The 17,679-nt window shown below is 42.6% G+C and overlaps 1 protein-coding gene across 1 annotated transcript in view; it reads left to right on the plus strand.

Moving 5' to 3' along the window:
* The window catches only part of PDGFD (platelet derived growth factor D), a 248,993-nt gene extending 231,571 nt beyond the window's left edge, over window positions 1-17,422 (plus strand). The window contains exons 6-7 of the mRNA XM_061628718.1: window positions 173-387; window positions 12,763-17,422. Coding sequence (XP_061484702.1) covers window positions 173-387; window positions 12,763-12,897 — 350 coding nt within the window. The 3' untranslated portion in view covers window positions 12,898-17,422. The remainder of the gene's footprint in view (window positions 1-172; window positions 388-12,762) is intronic.
* The last annotated feature ends 257 nt before the right edge of the window (window positions 17,423-17,679 follow it).

Raw genomic sequence — 17,679 nt, forward strand, 5'->3', positions numbered from 1 at the left:
GGTTGGTATTGTATTTTTACCAGTTCCTTTTGGATGGATTGTTTCAGTGCTTTATCTGTTTTAGGGATTGCAATTTGCATTGTACCTTGCCCTGAGGTCTTATGAGGAAGGACAAGTTGGAAATGCACTATATAAAAAAACCCTTCCTCTCCTTTCTCTTTTTCCATTCCAGTTGACTTGGATAGGTTGAATGATGACGTGAAGCGATACAGCTGCACTCCGAGGAATTATTCTGTCAACATAAGGGAGGAATTGAAGCAAACCAATGCTGTTTTCTTTCCACGGTGCCTCCTCGTCCAGCGCTGCGGGGGAAACTGTGGCTGTGGGTTTACCCACTGGAAATCCTGCTCATGTACAGCAGGAAGGCTGGTGAAAAAGTATCATGAGGTATGCTTCTCCTGACTTATATGTATACTCTTCTAGGCTCAGGGTAGCCTGTGTTTTAGAAGCAAGCCCACCTTGACGTTTCCTTCTTTGCACACACAACCTGCCTCCCAACTTTCCTTGATAACTTGATTTATTATTTAGTAAGCATTCACAGGAGAAGAGTGATCTCAATGTTTAAACTATTCAAATGACAAAACACACCCTACTTTCTTTGCATGCTAGAATATCTGGGTCACATCCACACCATACATCTAAAGCAATTTTAACGGCCATGGTTTACCCCAAAGAATCCTGAGAATTGTAGCTTACCCCTCAGAGACCTATAATTCTAACCACCTTTAATAAATAAATTACACTTCTTTGGTGGAAGCCACGTGTTTTAAATGTGCTTTAAATGTATGGTGTGGATGTGACCTTGTTTGAAACATAAGAACATAAAAGAGTCTGCTGGGTCAGGCCAGTAGCCATCTAGTCCAGCATCCTGTTCACACGGTAGCCAATCAGATGCCCAAGTGAAACCCATAAGCAGAACCTGAATGCAGGTCTCCCCTCCTGCAGTTCCCAGCAACCGGTATTCAGAAGCATATCACCTCTGACTATGGAGGCAGACATCATGGCTGGCAGGGACAGGTACTGGGAGGCCTACTCTAAGTCCTGGGGCTTCCTAGTCCCATGCTCCTGAGGTGATAAACAAAGTCCTTTTTAGCCCTCTCCCAGTAAGGTGAACCACAACAGAAACTCCCTTAAAGCACTTCAGTCACCACTCTGGTGACTGAGACAGTGGAAATGAATGTGTCCGAGTGGAGAATATCAAAATATCTTTTGCTGTTAACTTTGAGGGGAAAGTGCTTAGAGAAGACCTTTGCTTGTGACCTTTTATGAATATAAGAAGAACCCTGCCAGATCAGGCCAAAGGCCCATCTAGTCCAGCATCCCGTCCTCACAATGGCCAGTCAGATGCCTATGGAGATCCCATAAGTAGGACCTGAGCACAACACCACCTGCTCCATCTTTGATTCAGAGGTGAGGGTAGAACATAGACATCATCGCTTGTAGCCACTGGTAGCCTTATCTTTCCACAAATCTATCTAATCCCCCTTTAAGCCATCCAGTTTGGTGGCCATTACTATATCCTGTGGGAGGATGATCCAAATGTTTAGTGTTGGATAATGGCCAGTGGTTGCAATGGAAGAACATTCTCTGAAAACAGTTCTGAGGCTAGGGATGGGGGAGAAATTCAGTTTGCTTTGAATTTTGATGCAGACCAACCTAATTTGCATTCCATGAAACAATACTCACAAAAGCAAGTTTTCCTATTCATAGTAGTAACATGATGGGGAATCTCTCTCTCTCTTCTCTCTCTCCCTCTCTCACTCACACACAGAGAGAGAGGGAGGGAGGGAGGGAAATTAATGCTGGGATGGGCCTGAGGCCATTGTCTTTATTTCATGTCATTCTTGGCTTAGTTTAAAGCAGGTGGCAAAGAGGGGGAAGTGGGCTGGCAGAAAGAGAGTGAGAAAGAAATGGGGATTGCCCCACCCAACTTTAGCTCTGGCTCCACCCACTTCTGCCTCTAGCCCCACCTACTGCTGGTATGTGGCTCCCAACAGATTAGCAGTCATGGAATAAAAGGAGAGGTCCTCTTGTGGATAAGGAATTGGTTAAGAAGCAGAAAGCAGAGAGTAGGAATAAATGGACAGTTCTCCCAATGGAGGGCTGTAGAAAGTGGAGTCCCTCAAGGATCGGTACTGGGACCTGTACATTTCAACTTGTTCATTAATGACCTAGAGTTAGGAGTGAGCCGTGAAGTGGCCAAGTTTTACGATACTGACAATACTAAATTGTTCAGGGTTGTTAAAACAAAAAGGGATTGCGAAGAGCTCCAAAAAGACCTCTCCAAACTGAGTGAATGGGCGGATAAATGGCAAATGCAATTCAATATAAACAAGTGTAAAATTATGCATATTGGAGCAAAAAATCTGAATTTCACATATACGCTCATGGGGTCTGAACTGGCGGTGACCGACCAGGAGAGAGACCTCGGGGTTGTAGTGGACAGCACGATGAAAATGTCGACCCAGTGTGCGGCTGCTGTGAAAAAGGCAAATTCCATGCTAGGGATCATTAGGAAAGGTATTGAAAATAAAACAGCCGATATCATAATGCCGTTGTATAAATCTATGTTATCCCCTTCAGCAGAAAAAAGTTGCCTATCCCTGCAGTAATACATCCTGCGTGCCTAATTGCCTGATTACAACAGCAACATTGCACTCATATAGCCCTGTAAAAAACCCACGAAAATATCACCAAACAGCAGTTTAGGGAGGGATTCAGCTGCCCTCCTGCTTCCCTTTCCCTACTAAACATCTGACTGATGGGATTTCAGTCTTTTGACAACAAGGTCTGAGGGCCATAGCTCAGTGGAAGAGCATCTGCTTCCTTGCCTGATACCCTGGAGAGCTTCTGCCTGTCAGTGTAGACAATACCAAGTGAGATGAACCAATGGTCTGGCTCAGTAAAAGGCAGCTTCCTAGGTTCCAATGTCCTATGTCCCCATGCTCTTAGTTTTTAAAAGTTAAGCATCCGAGAGCTTATCTCTGTATCAGTTGATTGAGCTGGGATGGGAAGGGGAGACACTTCTAGAAGAATTAAAATAAGTGCATCATGAGTATGAGCAAATAAAAATCTACTCGCTCAAATTTTTTTTGGAGGGGATGCTTAAGCACCACCCAAATATTAATCTAATTGTGGTGATTTATAGTGAATGTTAAAGGTTCTGTTGAATGCTATCATATCAGGAGAACAGGTTATTAGGCCATTGGGTGGGTATGATGTGAAAAGACCTGAGTTCCTCCAGAATGAGAAAAAGTGGGAGAGAGGGAATTAACTCACCAAGTCTGCCACATTGCTATTAATTCCTTCAATTCTTTTTATCTCACAGACTGGATTTAATTAAGGACAATGCTCTAGCTTTAGCTTTGAATGACCTGGCCTTTGTAAATGTAAATGTAAATGTATCCTTTAGGGATGAATTAACAGTACAATGAACACAGATTTGGACATTAGCATTAATAGACACTGTGAGGATAAATCTATATTGAATATGTCAAAGCCCAGACTGACGTTAGTCCAAAGTATTTTTCCCAGGCAAAATTCTTTAATTTTGCGGTATCCCAAGGCTAACCACTAGCTTTGTTCCACATTTATCTAGCCATTTTATTTGTTTTTAAAAAGTCTGTTAAGCAAGGGCATAGGAACAGGTGAGACAAACTTTTCATTGTCTTTCCTTTTCTAGAATCAATGTGAACATTTAAGCATGAGGCACAATATAGACTTTCAAAAAGCTTTTGACAAGGTACTAAGACTACCAAAGCCTACTGAGTAAGCTTAGCAGTCATGAAATAAGAGGAGAGGTTCTCCGGTGGATCAAGAATTGATTAAGTAGCAGGAAGCAGACAGTAGGAATAAATGGACTGTTTCCCCAATGGAGAGCTGTAGAAAGTGAAATCCCACAAGGATCGGTATTGGGACCTGTGCTTTTTAATTTGTTTATAAACGACCTAGAATAAGGGGTGAGCAGTGAGGTGGCCAAGTTTGCTGATGATACTAAATTGTTCAGGGTTGTTAAAACAAAAAGGGATTGCAAAGAGCTCCGAAAGGACCTCTCCAAACTGAGTGAATAGGTGGTAAAACGGCAAATGCAATTCAATGTAAACAAGTGTAAAGTTAGGCATACTGGAGCAAAACATCTTAATTTCACTTATACTCTGATGGATTCTGAACTGGCAGTGACTGACCAGAAACAAGACCTTGGGGTCATAGTGGATAGCTTGATGAAGATGTCAACCCAGTATTCAGCAGCTGCGAAGAAGGCAAATTCTGTGCTAGGGATAATTAGGAAAAGTACTGAAACTAAAACTTCTGATAACAATGCCATTGTATAAATCTATGGTGGGGCCGCATTTGGAATACTATGTACAGTTCTGGTTGCCTCACCTCAAAAAAGATATTGTGGAGTTGGAAAAGATTCAGAAAAGGGTGAACAGAATGATCAAGGGGATGGAGAGACTCCCCTATGAGGAAAGGTTGCAGCATTGGGGGCTTTTTAGGTTAAAGAAAAGGTCAGAGGCAGCATGATAGGAGTGTATAAAATTATGCATGGCATGGAAAAAGTGGATAGAGAAAAGTTTTTTTCCCCTCTCTCATAATACTAGAACTTGTAGACAGTCAATGAAGCTGAAAGTTAGAAGATTCAGGACAGACAAAAGAAAGTACTTCTTCATGCAACACATAGTTAAATTTGCTCCCACAAGAGGCAGTGATGGCCACCAACTTGGATGGCTTTAAAAGATTATCAAATTCATGGAGGATAAGGCAATCAATGGCTACTAACCATGATGGCTGTGCTCTGCCACTATAGTCAGATGAAGTATGCTTCTGAAAACCAGTTGCTGGTAGCCACAGGAGGGGAGAGTGCTGTTACTCTCAAGTCAGGCTTGCAGGCTTCCCACAGGAATTTGGTTTGCCACTGTGGGAATGGGATGCTGGACAAGATGAGCCACAGGCCTGATCCAGCAGGCTGTTCTTATGGCACACTTCTCAAGGGACTGTACTCCCTCAGCATGCATAGTGGGCATGCGCACTATGTTACAAGCCGCTTTGCCTGTGCAAAGCTAATATTAAGAAGAAGAAGGACAGGCTGAGAAGGCTTCCTGTTGATGTGCTGAGGTTTTACATGTACAAAATACAATGTTATACCGCAAAATGTTTTATTTAAGGCATTTGTACACTGCTCTTCATAAACATTTGTTTATGAAGGCAGTTCACAGCCCAAAACTGTAAAAGTATACGATGCAAGATGGTAGCTCAGTGGTAGAGCAGCTGCTTTACCTAGAGACGGTTTAATCCCAGGCATCTTCAGGTATGGCTGGGAAAGACTTCCAGTCTGACACCCTGAAGAGACAGTCAGTGTAGACAATCCTGACCCAGATGGGCCAATGGTCTGGTGTAGTATAAGGCAACTTCCTATGTTCCTATGGATATAATTTGGAATATGAGCTTATCCAAACATTTTCTTTTGTCACATCTTTCCCAACCAACATTAGCAGTGCTGCTGGAATATTTTGCGTGGAAATATTCAAGTATGCACCATTTTTATTTATTTCTTTATTATTTGATCTATATACCGCCCGTCCTCTCAGCATGAGCCCAGGGCGGCTCCATCATGCCCTCTGTCCCAGGGATGGGGATCCTTTGGCTCTCCAGATGTTGTGGATTCCAACCCCCATCAGCCCCAGCCAGCATGGCTAATAGTCAGGGATAACATGGGTGCCACCAGTGAAAAAGCTCTGTTTCTGATAGAAGACTGCCTCATGGCGAATAACGGTGCCACCTGAAGAAGTATCCAGATCATCCTTCCCCAACCAGGTGCCCTCCAGATATTTTGGACTACAACTCCCATCATCCCATTGGCCATGCTGGTTGGGTTTGATGGGAGTTGGGGTTCAACAACAGCTAGAGGGCACCAGGTTGAGGAAGGATGATCTAGATGACTTTAAATCATGATGATGGCGGGGACTTCCCCAAGATAGTCCAGACCCAGCTCATTTTAAGTTTTTAATGGTATAGCACAGTGGGGAGGAATGCCTGGTTGGGAGTCCAGAGTCTGTGAGTTCAAATCCCCGCTCGTGTCTCCTGGGTGTCAAGGGCCAGCTAAAGATCACCCCCACAGTGAGTGGCTCAGGGGTTACATGCCCTGCCACCTGTGCAGCCGTGGGCAAGCTGCATAGTCCCAAGGAACCCAGTTGCCCCCCAGCTGGCAGTTGCAGACAAGGAAGGGGCTGGCTTGTGCAGCTGTGGCAAGCTGAGCAGTCCTTAGCCAGCTGGGGAGGACTAGCCTCAGAGGGAGGCGATGGTAAACTCCCTTTGAATACCACTTACCATGAAAACCCTATTCATAGGGTAGCCATAAGTCGGGATTGACTTGAAGGCAGTCCAAAGGTCAAAACCAGCACCTTGAATTTAGTGCAGTAACAACAACAAAAAGAAGAGCCAGTGTAGGCTGCAATTGATGTCAATGGAGTGGGGAAGAGGAGAATTCAACACACCTTGATCAAACTTTTGGGAATACAAACAGAATACAGTATATAACAATACAGTGGCTACTTGATATGTTAGAAGTATTAGATTTTCATCCATTTGCCCAGATAATTTAAGCTGGAAGGTGAATGAGTAAACTACAAGGGGGCTTTGCAATTCAATAGGAATTAATATTGGAGTCCCTCTACAGTTGCATTACTGCAGCATAAACAATGCTCCTCAATGTGACTTTATCACCTTAACCCCAATTCGTTATCAGATGCACTTCACTTTAAAAACCAATGAGTCATTTTAAAATTATTTGACCCTTGATATCAGAACAGGCTACTAACCCTGATGACTATGTTCTGCCTCGACTGTCAGAGGCAGCATGTCTCTGAATGCCACTTGCTGGGAATCAAAAGTAGGGAGAGTGCTGTTGCCTTCTGCTTGCAGACTTTCTATAGGTATCTGGTCAGACACTGTGAGAACAGGATGCTGGACTAGATGGGCCCTTTGCCTGATGCATCAGGTTCTTCTTATGTTCTTAGAAGAGCAAATTGCTTGATTGATTAAAAGCCAGGAAATTAATCATCAGCTTAAAAAAAAAAAAGGTTTACTCAGTGGACAGCCCTTTTTAAAAATATTTCATTCTGAAGCATGTTTAGTGACCCGGTTGTTGCATAGTCACCTAAATTCCAAACAGGTTCAGGAAGTGTGATGCAGGTTGCATTAAAAACCCAAAGCATTTATCACCCAAGGAAAAGTGACATAAGTGACCCTTCATATACTTCAATATAGTTACAAGGCAAAAAGCTCAGGGTAGCATTGCATTCATCTGCCTCTCCCATATAGTCCATTCTATGAGAACTTTAATAAGGTTTATATTCCGATAAACACTGTATGTGGCTCCACAGTTGCATTTTCCATCTAATTTTTATCAGCATGGCTCCATATACAGAATTAATTCAATCTCTGATATACGAAGGGATGATGGGAGGAATATTTTCTGCAGCACAGTTTCCCTTTCCTTTCCCATTCCTACATCAAGTCCTGCCCTTACCTTTTACACATGCCCTATGGATATCAAAGCCGATGTAAATGTTCAGAGGAATTTCATAGCAGAGTCCTTGAATGAAGCTCTGCCCATGTGAAGTTAGGAAAAAGATTTCCCTCTGTCTCCCCAAATTTTCTCAAATTATCTTGAGAACTCAGGAGAGGGGGAGTGGACGCCTTCAGTGAACTTCCTTGGGTTCATACTCTGGTCCACTCTGCACTTGTGATTCTGCAAAATAGAGGGCAAAGATTTGGGGTGTATTCAGATAAGGCTAAGCTAAACAAGCTTAGCCTTCCCCCAAGTTTATGCATTCCCTACTTCCCTTTCCTCCTCCAGCACATCCTCAAGGAGCCATGCTCGAAGAGGAGTGGAGAGGGGAGAGTATGCAAGCCCAGGGCTCACTGTGGCTTGTTCTCGTAGAGCTGAACAATGGTTTAGAATTACATCTGAACTAACCTATTGTATTGAAAGCATATGTGCATTGTCAGGCCTCTTTGCAGAAAATTGGGGTGGGTGCAGCAACCATGATCCTGAACACAGACATCACCTATCCATGCAATCAACATCAGTCCAGGGCTCATCAGTCCCTCTAACAGCAAACACAGGTGGTGAACATCAACAGAAATGGATCCAAAACAGGACCACTGAAAAACAAGAGAAAAGTGTCAGTATGCTCAGAGGACCCCTGAGGTTTACAGAAGTAAACAAAAACTTTTAAAAACTGGGGGGGGGGAAAGAACCCAGTCCAATGAGGACTGAACATGTTCAGTAGCCACAGAATGTTGAGTGTCCATTGAAAAGGAAAACAGAAAACTAGGAGGGGAGGCAGGAGATGAAATGTTTTGCTTCAGCCTACAGTATACTGAAGTAAAATGTTGCAGTATATTCTTCTCACCTCCTAACATAGGAGTGGGAAACCTTTGTCCTTCCAGATGTTGCTGAATGACATTTCCCATCAGCCCTAGCAAGCATGGCCAATGGACAGGGATTATGGGAGTTGTAGTTCAGCAACATCTGGAGGGACAAAGATTCTGGCACTCATGTTAGGATGGGGGCAGGAATCTTTGTCCCTCCAGATGTTGCTGAACTACAACTCCCATAATCCCTGTCCATTGGCCATGCTTGCTAGGGCTGATGGGAAATGTCATTCAGCAACATCTGGAAGGACAAAGGTTTCCCACTCCTATGTTAGGAGGTGAGAAGAATATACTGCAACATTTTATTGCAGGTCCCAATGGTGTTTCCTGGTGAAGAAAGGGCCTTGTGTTAGATAACTTCAGCTCAGTTTCTAGTGAATTCAGTATACTTGCCTCTTTGAGCAAGCAATGTGCCTTTAATCTGCAAACGTCAGCTTTATTTAAAATACAGAGTTTCCTTTTATATAATATGACCATGGCAGGTGACCTTGCTTTTTTCATCTTTTCAGGTCTGCTGAAATAAACCTGAGTTTAAGACTATTAGATGGAAGCTAGGATTAAATGTTTAAGCATCAGTTCCTTGATCAGTTAAAAAAGATACCCAGTTTCTGTGATGTTCAAACACTGCTTTTGAGTCTTGGATGGAAAAATGTCTGCCAATTCATTTCACTCCTGTTCTCTGCAAAGTGCATATACTGTGCTCATATTTCTTAACAGAAAATACAAAAGAGAAGACAAAATCCCTAAACTGTCAGGAGGTCTGCTGGCTTAAATGTTGGGCAGATTCTCATCCCTTTGCATATGCTTTCATTTGAAAAAGGCCATATTCATTTAACATCTGTGCATTTTAAAATGGATGTTACATTAATCAGATTTTGAAAAAGTGTTTGATCCATCCTCTGCACTCAAAAACCTTCATGTGAAAGGTTATGCCTATAGAGCAGGGGGGAGTCTTTTTCTGCTTGGGGGTTGCATTTCCTCCTGGACAACCTTGTGAGGACTACATGCCAGTGCTGGGTGAGGCCAGAGGCAAAAGTGAGTGGAGCCATGAATGTAAATTTTACCTTGAACATAGAATCATAGAATAGCAGAGTTGGAAGGGGCCTATAAGGCCACTGAGTCCAACCCCCTGCTCAATGTACGAATCCAACTTAAAGAATACATGCCAGGTGGCTGTCCAGCTGCCTCTTGAATGCAGTGTTGGAGAGCCCACCACCTCCATAAGTAATTGGTTCCATTGTTGTACCTCTCTAAGGAAGTTTTTCCTCATATTCAGTCAAAATCTGGCTTCCTGCAACTTGAGCCCATGATTCTGTTTCCTGCACTCTGGGACGATTGAGAAGAGATCCTTGCCCTCCTTTGTGTGGCAATCTTTTAAGCACTTGAAGAGAGCTATCATATCTCCCCTCAGTCTTCTCTTCTCAAGGCTAAACGTGCCTAGTTCTTTCAGTCTCTCATGTGGGGCTTTCTTTCCAATCCCCTGATCTTCCTCATTGCCCTCCTCTGCACCCATTCCAGTTTGTCTGCATCCTTCTTAAAGTGTGGTGTCCAGAACTGGATGCAGTACTCAAGATGAGGCCCAACCAGTGCCAAAAAGAGGTGCTTTCTCTGCACAGACACAGAGCTCTGTCCTCCATCCTGACAAGCAAGAGGCACTATGAGAGTTGAAGGACATATTCCAGTCAGGCAAAAACACTGAAGGAGGATGCAAAGGAGTGTTGGTGAAGGGTGTGGCCTATCTGGGGGAGAATCCCATGGGCCAGATAGAGAAGCCTGCAGGGCCTCAAATTCTGACATCCGAGGTTATAACCTTACAGCTCAGATGTACCTCATCAGACTGCAGGTGAGGGCTCTCATGACTGAATGCTTCTCCATACAAAACAGTTCCTCACATATGGAAAGCTAGCATGTCATGGAAAGGCTAGGCTAGAGCCCATCTCCCCAATATTTTGTTTTTCCACATGGAGGGAGTGGGGGGCAGGGGAGCATTCAGTCATGTGAGCTCCCACCTTGCAGTCTGAAGCACTATATATAAATCCGAACTGACCCTTCAGTGAGAATTCAGCCTTAGTTACCTGTTCTGTCCAAGGCAAACAAGGGTGCGTATTTTGCAGCATTTAATCAAAACGCTAACTTTCTAAACAAAGCTAACCTGAAATTAAGGGGAAATGAAACCTATCCTGCAAGACAGCAATAAAAACAAGGGGAGACTGTGTATCATTCAGATGGATTATCTAACAGCTGGATTTCAGGCTGTATCTATCTTTGCACAAACAGTTTTTAAGGAGTGGAAGGGAGGACAGAGAGGAGGAATTGGAACGATCAGTGCTTGGTATGGAATTTCCCAAATGGTCCGAACAAGTAATTTTTTTAAAAAAATGGAAAGAAATGGAAAGGGGGGGAGTTCCTTTAGGTGGTGATTTGGGTATATGTAGTTTCTCTTCTGAAAGTGAGTAAGGGTGGCTTCTCCTGTGATGGATTAGAGTGACCTTCCCCAACCTGGTGCCCTTCAGGTGCATTGGACTCAGTCTCAGCCAGCATGGCCAATGGTCAGGGATGATAAGAGTTGTAGTCTTGAAGGGTACCAGATTAGGAAAAACTAGTCTAGAGAGACCTGAACACAAGAGATGCACATGTGCAAGCATGTATTGTTTGCCGCTTGTCACTTCAAAATACACAGAAGTGATGGTAAGATCCTTTCCAGCTGCTTGTCACTTACAGAGGCTGTGTCTCTAAGATGAGGATCACAGCAAGGCAATGCTGGTATTATTTATTTATTATATTTATACCCCATCTTTCTTTCACCATGGAACCCAAAGCGGCATACATGTGGTTCCCAGGTGGTCTCCCATCCAGGCACTGACCAGACCCAGGCCTGCTTAGCTTCAGCAAGGTGATGGCCTCATGTGCTTTCAGACCATAGCTTTATTTGGTATTTTGTACATGAAACTGTTTGCTTTAATAAATCAACATGTAATCAATCTAATGTGTTAGTGGGACCATATTTTAAAACCTTTTAAGTAGCCCAGTAAACACTTCTAGTTAAGTCATCATGTGTATTCATTCCCTGCATGAAGTCATTGTCTCTTCATTACAGTCAGCCATTTTACAAATTAACTAGAAATAAGGGACCTCTTAGGATTAGAAAATCAGGTAGTTTAGTTCGTTCACTATCCAAGCACATGAGCTATGTAAACACGGAAAATGAAATCATTTTGTGGGGCCAGGTATTACAGACAGTTATGCATAGTGCTCAAGGCTAATAGGGCACAGAGTGATTTCTGGTTTGACTATTTGCCAAGGCCTCTACCATTTTCCCCCTTAATGTTATTTGTTATTTAGCTTAATTTTTGTAAATTGTATTGCCTTTATTGATGTATTTTTATACTTGTGTTTATTTTTCTTTGTAAGCTGCCTTGAGGGCCTTTGGCCAAAAGGCGGGGTATAAATAATAATAATAATAATAATAATAATAGTCCCGTCAAATCTATTAGGCACTCTCAGATCACAACCAAAGCCATAGGGCAGCTTGTCAGCACCCTGGAGAGTTCACAGCTATCTCCAGCTAAATGCAAACCTTAACAAAAATGGTGGGCAAGCCCACATGTTGACCATATTGTGGTGGTTACACTACTCACACATATGCTGGGGGAAGGACTTTGCACACACAGTGGGGAAGGCCGTAGCTCAGTGGAAGAGCATCTGCCTTGCATGCAGAAGGTCCCACATTCAACTGAATCCAGCATCTTCAGGACTGCCTCTCCCCACATGAACCAACCTGGACCCTGTATTCTTCATCTGAGGCTCTTCTCCATGTGCCCCCTCCTAGTGAGGTGTGGAGGGTGGCAACATAAGAAAGGGCCTTTTCAGTGGTCGGTCCCTTCTTACAGAATGCTCTTCCCAGGAGATGCACTTGGTGCCAGGCAAAAACTTCCTTTTTACCCAGGCTTTTGGCCATGAATTTGAAGGGCTTTAGGTATCAATGGCCTGTTTTAATGTGGCAGGTCTCGCAAGGCCTGTGTTTATTTGTACTGATGTATTTTTAGGTTGTGTTGTGTTTCTTGTTTTAATGGGTTTGTTATAATTAGTTTTAATCTTATTGTTGTAAGTCACTTTGGGTTGCTTTGCAAGGAAAGAGACTAATGATGATGATAATGATGATGATAGCTGGTGTCTTCTGGTAGGGCTGGGGAAAGCACCTGCCTGAAAGCCTGGAGAGCCGCTGCCAGTCAGTGTCAGCAATACTGAGCTAGATGAACCACCTGTAAAAGGCAGCTTCCTATGTTCGTATTCTATGGGCTAACCATCTGTTTTCCTTCCCAGGTGTTAAGGTTCATTCCTGAAGCAGGTCACATCAGGAGGAGGGGCAGAACCAAGAACAACATGGCACTGATCGATATTCAACTGGAGCACCATGAGCGTTGCGATTGTGTCTGCAGTTCAAGGCCACCCCGATAAAAACAGGCAATGCCATCCTATTTGCAACTTAAAGAACCTCTTTCTCTTGGAGGAGGAGCAGTCTGCAGAGGTTCTCCTAGCAGGCCCACCGAACTTGGATAATAGCCTGCCTTGTAGCTGGTAGTAGAGACATCCACAGCTCCCAAAAAAGTACTAAGTGCCACAACAAGTAATGATTAATCAAACAGATGTATGTGTGTGATTTCAAATATGGGATTAAGCATTAGAAAACAAGAGAAGCCAAAACCTGAAATCTTCAGTGTCTGCAGTGAGCATGATGGCAGTATTCTTTTGGCTGAATTTTCTAGTTGGCTTTTAAAATCCTACATGCATAAGTGATGCAATGGGTACACAAGCATGTCTTCATATACCCTTGCACACAGGTCTTCGCACACACAAGCCTATTGACTTAAGCACACATAAATGTAAATAAGGGGGGAACCATATACATACATATATTTAAAATAGGTAATCCAGTTTATACACAAGCATCCCAATGCAGCAGATGTTCTCTGTGAAGAAATAGGTGTCCACATGTGGAACTGATGCAGTGGGCATACAAAACCTTGGTGCTGCATGAGGGAGCAAAAGACCATATCCAGCTATGTGAGATGCATAGATGCATGCATTACTTTGCATACATAGATACAGTCATTACAACATACAGATCACCACAAGCAAACTTGTACAGTAAGCAGTCTAGATCCAGAGGTGCTGGGACTGGTGTGTAGCCTTCTGCTTACTAAAAAGTATTCTGGGATTAGGGTGAAGAGCTCCCCAAAAGAGCTGGCCCTTGCCTCTTCAAAATACAGGTTCAGATACACTAAACCAAGGGTTCCAAAACGGTGGTCCATGAGCTTCATTCAGGTGGTCCGCAGCATGTCTGTAAAAATACAATTAAAAAAGATATATCACCTTCCACGGTGCATTACAATTGCTATAACCGGCAGAAAACTCATTAAGTGGTCCACCATGACCCTCCACAATTTTCATGTAGTCTGTGGCAAAAAAAAGTTTGAGGACCACTGCATTAAATGGCTATGATGGACAGAGACCCGCAAAGTATCTTTTTGATTGGGCTAATGTCTATCCGTGTGCCATGATGATGTGGCCTGGTGCTGCCAGGTAGCTTAAGTTACATTTAATGTAGGGACGGACAGTTTCTGCATTCTCAGGAGACACACTATTCTCCAGATAGTGATAGGGCCCATTAAGGTGATGCTTGGTGGAAGCCACCATGGAGTTTCAGAAGAACGTTTTGCAAACTACAGCTGTTTCTATTGGTTTGAAAAGATTCCTTCCCATCCTCTCATCTACAGACATCTCTAGGCTGAGACTCAGGCCTTGAACACAATATTTTGTGGGAAGATAGTAGCATACAAATAGCCTTAAATGTGTGGCATGGACTCTCCACTTGTAGACTCCACAGAAAGCACTTATCAAGATACATCCCTCTGGGTGGAAATTCCAAAGAAATCCCCCTCCTTCCCCACCTTATTCCATCCTTATCTGCAGCTTATGTTTAAGCTGGAGCACCTTAGAATGGTTTTTAATAATAACAATGCTTAGCATTTTTATAGTGCTTTCAAGTGTCCGCAGTGCTTCACATACATTACCTATCTGTAATCTAATCAATAATCCTATCAGGTTGTTATACGTCTGTAAGGCAAAACAATATTATTATTATCCTCCATATTGCAAATGGGGGTGGGGTTGAGGCTGAGTGGTTTGACTAAGACCAACTAAGTGAGTTCACATCAGACGTGAGATTCGAACTGGGGACATCCTGATTCAAAGCTCAGTATCTTAACCGCAGAGCTTGGAAAAGTTACTTTTTTGAACTACAACTCCCATCAGCCCCAGCCAGCATGGCCACTGGATTGGGCTGATGGGAGTTGTAGTTCAAAAAAGTAACTTTTCCAAGCTCTGCTTAACCGCTACACTATACCAGCTCTTCCTGCATATGTATTAAAGGGAAAATGAGAGCTGAGTTCTAGCTTATAGAGGGACTGGTTTAAACATCAATATTCTTTTAGGTACAGTACACATAAAAAGTACCATATTTTTTCTCCTTATATACTATAATGTTAGTTAACTGCATTTAGTAACTTCCATGGCCAAGTTTAAACTTTTGGCCTTTTTTATTTTTAATAATCTTGGGACTGCATTTTGGTGAGACGTATTAATGCCTTGAGCCTCACCTGATCCTTGCCAAACAATACTGAATGTTTATTACTTTTCACAGAATATAGATATTCATTTACTGTCCGGCTCTTGGAGAAATAGAGTACCTTAAAAGCTACCACATAGCTAGCTTCTTGTGCTTTTGAACATATTATGAGCTTTGATTAAGGTAAGGAAGAAGATCCTTTTCAATGACTTTTTGAATCTTCTCACTCACCGCACTCCATCCAATGCAAAATGTAGGCTAGCTTAAGAGTTCAAGGAAATGAACTTTTGATTGTGAATATAATGGAGAAAATAGGGTGGAACGTTTCACAGACAAGGATTTATACTTAACAGCAATCTGAAGCTGCACTTCATTTTTATGTGTTGCTTTTTCATTCCTGTCTTTAAAGACAAAAGAAATGGTTTTACAATAGCATCTCCTGCATTAACCAGAAATGGACTTATTATGATCAGGTAATATTGTAAACTTTTGGACTGCTCCTATTCTGCTGATTATATCAACAGCACAGTTCTAAAATTATCTCCATCCTCTTGATTGGCTTCTTTTATCCAGCTGAATGTTTTATGTGCTCCCTTTATACCTCTATCAAACCCTTCCTGTAATATGGTTTAATGTTGAGTGAGTTGCTCCTTACAATTCTGGTGGAACTTTTGGGAAGCCCAACATGGCTTGTCTGATTTCTTTGTTTTCCTTTATTCATACTGGTTGCGATTTTTCCTAGATGTCTCTTTAAGATGCTTAATTCATTATGCGCCTATATCTAATGAGCAGCTCTGAAGCCAAAGATCCTTAGCTTTATGACTTATTTTGAAAAGATCCTTCAAAATTCTTCATTTGGGTAAAAATTGCTAATATTTGAGGTTAATACTGGAAAACTACAATGTAAAATCTGTGAATTTATAATCCTTAATGGACATTATTGGCTATACTGTTGTCCAGGTAATGCCAGTGCATGGTTTTAATTGGGTTAGAGTCCCATTTAGTTTGTATTTTTTTCATTGATTCTTGACTCTTTTCTTCAGTCACGTCATGGACTATTCATATGGGTGAATTACATGCATAAGGATGTCTGTATCATGGTACATGTGAGCTTAGTCATAGGAACTGCTACAGTCTTCCCCAATCCAGTGGCCTCCAGATGTTTTCTGACCCCTGCATGTGCTGACTGGGGATGATAGCAGTTGTAGTTCAAAAATCTGGAGAGCACCACACAGGGAAAGATGATCTGCAGAAACTGGAGAGCAGGGCGTCATGTGAGCCTGATATTTGCTCCTTTCCCCACTACACTACTGTCAGTGCTAGCATTTGAACTGGTGCATGCTGACATGTGAAGCCAGGGGCTATTCCTGTGACTGGTCTTGACAACCCAAGTCAGCAAAAATCATTTTCACAAAATGTACCGTCTTGATTTTTCCAGCCCCTGCCCCTGAACACTGCTAACATTCTGAACTAGCAGAGAACTCTAGGTTTGTGACCAGTGGGCAATGCAAGTGTTTTTACGTGCAACATCTAAAAGATCTGAACATCCCAATGGCTATGTCAGCAAACCAGGTGGTGCTTGCTCAACATGGGAGCCCTCTCCTCCTCCCTCCAGTATGCTGACACAGCTGGTTTTGAGGAATAAGCTGTCAAAATAGCAGAGCTTGGAAAAGTTACTTTTTTGAACTACAACTCCCATCAGCCCCAGCCAGCATGGCACTGGCTGGGGCTGATGGGAGTTGTAGTTCAAAAAAAGTAACTTTTCCAAGCTCTGCAAAATAGCAATGACAGGGATGATGCTCAGGCGATAAGCATGGAGGTAACCAAACAGAGCTCACATGTATTAATTGCAAAGAATTATAAACAGGGTGAGTTGCTATTCTTTTCTCCCCTTTTCTTCTCCTTTTCTTCTTCCCCGTTAGATTGGATATGATTTCTCTGGGTACTCCGCAAGAAGTTCTGCATACATCTGGTCAAAATGAATGTGAGCTGCACAAAAGCACAGTAGATTGTACCCATTTGTGCGGAGGTTATGATCCAGCTCTCTCGTTTTCATTTGGTTCAAACAGTATCAGATCCATTGTGCAACTATCGCTTTCAAAAATCCTGAAATAGACCCATCCTTTCAAAAGGGGCTCTGCTACTTGGGAAGATTCCTTTAAAAAGGGTCAGGGGAGCCGTCATATTCTTCTCAAGATAGACTGCTTTTTCATGTGCAATTTATATATGTATTGTTATTTTTTTGTGCTGTTATATCCCTAAAATGCTGCCTTTTTCTAAACTGACATTTTGACAGTATAGCACACACAATATTTGTCTTTTAGTGCCAATTAAAAATAAATGGTAGCTTTTGAAGGAGGTGGTTTTGATTAATTAATACACATCAACATTATTTAATGTATAAAGTGGCACAGTAGCAGATAGCAGAAGCAATTTAAGCAAAGGGTATTCTTTCTTTTTCTTGAATCAGTCTCCTCCTCATACAGCTCTCCAATATCCGTAACTGTGCAACTGAATCCCATTTGCCTGGGTCCTTCCTGACTAGCCCTCAGCTGGGACTGCATAATGCAATGCTCAAAAATCATGACCCACCATTAACTCCAATACAATAC

Source organism: Rhineura floridana, chromosome 5 (assembly GCF_030035675.1).
Source record: "Rhineura floridana isolate rRhiFlo1 chromosome 5, rRhiFlo1.hap2, whole genome shotgun sequence".
Lineage (NCBI taxonomy): Eukaryota > Metazoa > Chordata > Lepidosauria > Squamata > Rhineuridae > Rhineura > Rhineura floridana.